This window comes from Centruroides sculpturatus, unplaced genomic scaffold, assembly GCF_000671375.1.
Source record: "Centruroides sculpturatus isolate CEXI.00-Female unplaced genomic scaffold, Cexi_2.0 scaffold733, whole genome shotgun sequence".
In the NCBI taxonomy this organism is placed as follows: Eukaryota; Metazoa; Arthropoda; class Arachnida; order Scorpiones; family Buthidae; genus Centruroides; species Centruroides sculpturatus.
In genome coordinates this window covers 188,660-193,726 of record NW_019384975.1, presented here as the reverse complement: position 1 = coordinate 193,726, position 5,067 = coordinate 188,660, and the positions used below count along the sequence as shown (strand labels likewise).

Here is a 5,067-nt window from a genome sequence, read left to right as displayed (position 1 = left end):
CCCCGCGGGGGAGAGAGACAGGATTAAGGCTTACTCTGAAAAACTTGGCTTCTATTATACTATTTTAGATGCGGGTTTTTGCGTTTTTGATTGCATTTTAATAGGATACGTCAACAGAATGTACACTAAGAAGGCATTTATAATAGATACATTTTGAGCCACAACAAGGCATGGCGGGGTCTGCTAGTAATTAATAAAAAGGCTATTGATGCTGAAAGACAATCTATTTAATGTGTATGTGTAATGTGTTAGTTTTTAAGTTTTAGGTAGAAGTGTTACTAAAAGCTTTATAAACACATGGAAAATTTTAAACATGACTTATATGATATTTCTTCTATATATAGTAAAATCTCCTGTTTGTGTTCATTCTCCGGGAAAATCAAAAATTATCACAAGACAGTGTGTTATTTATAGCAAGGGTGGGCAACCTTTTTTATAACATGGGCCAGAATAAATTTTAAGTTTTTTCCGCGGGCCATAGTAGTTAATTGACACCTTGTGACCTGTAAATTTTTAGTCTGCAAATATGAAATAAATAAATAAATAAAAAGAAATTAATTACTACAGTCGACCCCCCCCCATAACACTGTTGATTATTCCGTTTTATATGAATTCCATGTTGTATGAGTCACTTAGATTTTACAAATGCGTGTGCTGGGCTGTGAACGGCTCACCTATTTGTAAAATCTAAGTGACTTTAAACACAATAAAAACGGCACTATGTAGTTGGATACGATGCATTTTCTAATTGCATAGCTTTTGCACATAGATTTTCTTGATGGATGATGCGATGAGATATAAATAATTTAGAAAAATTCTATTCTTTCATTTTTTGTCTGAATAAGGAAATGACTCCCTTATTTTTTCCTGTCATTGCTGCCACAACACTTCAGAAAATAATATTCAATTTAAACTAGACGAATTACATCGAAAAATATTTATTTATAATTTCTTCTAAACATCTCGCGGACCAGATAGAAACTTTTCGCGGGCCAGCTATGGCCCGCGGGCTGGGGGTTGGCCACCGTTGATTTATAGTCTTTATTTTTAACATACAGTATTATAGAATTTGCAATAACTTAAAAAGACAGAAAGGTGTTTATTCTAAATTTACAATATTTTAAGCAAATAAACTAAAAGCTAAATTTGCACTAGTAGTTTGTTAATGATAACATTACTGTTTTATCTAAAACTTTTTGAGTGTTATTAATAGCCTAATGAACGCTTTTGAATAAGGTCAAATGTTAGTTATATAAAGAATTTGTGCTGAAATTTATGGTTACTTACAGTTTTGTTAATGAACACAAGTTGCCAAAAATGTTGCTAGCCTTGCTAATCTTCTTATTACTGTAGAGAAGTTACATTTCATGATTATTAATGATTATAATAACATTCCTGGAAATAGTGCTGGATTGTTTACTAGGCATGTGAGTTATATGCCTAGGGGTCCTGAGATTGAGGGAAAAAATAAAGCAATTTTATCATTGTAATTGTAATCATAATTCATGAATAATTCTATAGTTACAATTAGACACTATTAGTTTATGATATAATAAAAGTATGTAGATGGGCTTCCAATCTTTTGTGCCTAGGGCTTCAGAAAATTGGAAAATGAACAAAGAAAGCAACTCCAAATGACAAAGAAATTTCATTTGAAGTAACTGAATGCCTATGGCCACATATCAGAGGCACTGATGTGTATGGAAGAGACCAAAAATATGAGGGCTGTTCGGAAAGTTTGCGGCCTCAAATAGAACAACAAACAAAATAATGTTAAAACTTTCTTTATTTTTCAATGTAGTCTCCGTTGTTAGCAATGCACTTATTCCAGTGATGTTCTAGCTTTTTTATGCCATCACAATAGGTCAATTTGTCAAGGTGTGCAAAATTCGTTCACTTCAGAGATGACTTTGTCATTTGAGTGGAATCTCTTTCCAGCCAAGAATTTTTTTAGGTTTGGAAAAAGGTGGAAGTCACTGGGGGGGCCAAATCAGGTGAGTATGGATGTGGTACTAATTGGAAGCGAAGTTTGTTTATCTTTTGTTCAGTGATTCTAGCAGAATGTGCAGGTTCATTATCATGGTGGAACAGAAACTTTTTCTTCTTCAAGTGTGGCCTCTTTTCTTTGATTTCTTTCTTCAGTTTTTCCAAAAGTTCACAGTAATAGACAACATTGATGGTCTTTCCTCTTTCTAGGTAGTCAATAAAGATGATGCCATCAGCAAGGCCATCACTTTCCCCGCTGATGGAACTGTCTCTGCCTTCTTTGGTGGTGACGAACTGTGGTGTTTCCATTGCTTCAACTGTTCTTTTGTTTCAGGAGTGTAGTAATGGATCCATGTTTTGTCAGTAGTCACAAACCGACGCAAGAAATCCTGTGGGTTTTTCTGGTAGAAGTCAAAACATTCCTTTGACATCAAACTGCAAACACATTTTTGCTCGGCAGTCAGCAGATGCAGCACCCACCTTGCTGAGACCTTCGTCTTACCCAAATTTTCAGTTAGGATGTGGTGCACTCGGTTGACAGATATGCCTGTTGTCTCAGCTATCTCACGCATTTTCAAACAGCGATCTGCTAACACCAAATCATGAACTTTGTCGATATTTTTTTCAGTAACAGCAGTTGACGGCTGTCCACTGCGAAGGTCATCTTCCACACTCTCTCTGTCAGATTTAAAAAGGGCTCCATTTTTTCACAGTGGTGTATGAAGGAGCAGACTCTCCCAAAACTTCATCCATGTCAGCTTTGATTTGAGATTGGGTGAACCCTTTTTTTGTCAGGTATTTTATGATCACACGAGTCTCCATCTTCTCCATTTTTGACAAAGCATGTGAACACTGACTATCTGCTAAGCTGTCGTGGCAAAACTTTACGACAAATCAAGCGGAAATTGGTATCTTATCTTTAGCAAGGATGGCTGAATTATTCCCGCCAAAAATTAAATTGATCACATGCTGCATATAGGCAAGGCCGCAAACTTTCCAAACAGCCCTCACATATGGTCACAAATTGAAGATGGCACAAGTCAAAGGTGATCATGAAATAGAGTTTGGTCTGTGAATAAAACAGCCTAGAAACTGGATTATAATATAAGACATTCATCAAAGACCAAACTCCAGCTTCTGAAAATTAAATTTAATGAAAAAAGAACATTTTCTGTAATCTGATGATGGTTGTTTAAGGCAATTGAAAACATTCATTTTGCATTAGATTTGTTTTCAAAACCAGAGTTTTGGTTTTTCAAAACCGCAATGCAGCGTAATAATCAACACTTGGCATAACTCATTCATTTATTTCAGTTTTTGTTGAACACAGATTGTTGTTACCATAACTGATTTACTAACACGTGCCACCCAGTCCGTGCTAGCTGCCAGTTGTTTATACATGGTGTATAAACAACTGGCAGCTAGCACAGTTCTTTATACATGGTGTATAAACAACTATGTGCTATTACGCTGCATTGCGGTTTTGAAAAACTAATATAAAGATATAACACAGTTTCGAAATATGAAAGCAGAGTTTTGGTGTTTGGCAGACATTTAAATCCAGACATTTAAATCACTAGAAAAGTTTAGGGAATTCTTCCTCTGGTCAAAGATGAGAGGTAGGCAGAAAATAGAGATGGTGAAGGGAGGTTTTACTATATACATGTAATATTTCATTATAAACCAAAAATTTAGATCATTTTTAATATCAATAATATAATAAAATAAATTTTTAATGTCTTGTTTTTTGTTATAATTAATATAGGTAGCACATAGTGGAATATCTCAACTACCAACTTCAGCTAATCTTCCAGAATTGGTTCCAACAACTACAAGATCACCATTGCATGAAAATTTGCTCCATCCTACTCAGGGCTATGAATCATGGATGCCAAAAAATATTGTACCATCCTCATCTATTCAGAGTAGTACTTCTCAAAATCTGAATGTTTCGAGTCCATCAAACAGTCCACAGTTAAGAAGTTTCTCTGAAGAAAAGGCAAATTTATTTTTATCTGGATTGCCCTTTTCCAGTAGTCCAACTCGAACAAATTTTGTTAAAACTACCGATGAAATTTTCAAAGTTCAGAAAGTGGAAAGTCCTCAAATCAGGACAAGATCACCAATTTTATCACAACTTGGTGATGATTCTACAAGCAGTTTATTGACTCTTCAAATTAATAATTTAAATACTTCAATGTATGTGCCATGTTCTACTAATTCAACTACTACTACTACTATAAGTCAATTAAATCCACCTCCACATAAAACTAAGAATAGTAAACTTTTAGATCAAGGATTAATTTCTAAGAGAACTACTACAAAAGCGGCAGGAATGGATGACTGTAGTAGAAATATAAACAGTCAAGAAGCGTACAGTCAACGACCGGATGTTGTCTCTTGGCCATCATCTCAAGTGTCCATTAACAAGCATTCTACCTCTGGAGCACAAGCTAATTTATTTCCACAGAACACTCAATCTTATCAGTATTCAGAAAGGGACAGTTTTTTAACTCAGACAGCCAGAGACATCGGGAGACTAACCATACAGGATAAAGAAATGGATTATTTTCAAATAAATGAATCACAACACGATGAGAGGATACAGATTTTTAAAAGTTGAGGATTGAACATTTGTTAACAATTGACACATCAGGGAATTTAAAAAAAATCCAAAAAATTTTTTTGAACATATCAAATTTTGTACATCTTTTGTGAAATCAAGTGTCAAATTGTAAAACCTCATTTTATAATTTTAATCTTTTCATTTTTTTTTGTTTTACCCATAATATCCGATAAAAATAATCGTCATTGCTGCGATTTAATTGGTAGCAATGCCGATTTCATTTTGTACAGTATAACTTCATAGGGCTGTTAATATGTATTAAACCACTGCCTAATATGTAAATAGTTTGCCAAAAAACAGATGATGGTAAAATATCAAGTCTCAAGACAATTGAAATGCAAAAAAGCAATCAAGAGTGCTATTTTTTTGTGATGTCTTGCATATATATTTCTCATTTTATAGAAATACTTAGCATTCTATATTATTTTGTTATGTTAGCAATACTCATTTTATAC

General features: G+C 34.2%; 1 protein-coding gene across 1 annotated transcript in view; it reads left to right on the top strand.

Moving 5' to 3' along the window:
* LOC111632661 overlaps positions 1–5,067 on the top strand; it is a 25,203-nt gene extending 20,136 nt beyond the window's left edge. Inside the window, exon 6 of the mRNA XM_023377157.1 lies at positions 3,752–5,067. Within this exon, the coding sequence (XP_023232925.1) occupies positions 3,752–4,609 (858 nt within the window). The 3' untranslated portion in view covers positions 4,610–5,067. The remainder of the gene's footprint in view (positions 1–3,751) is intronic.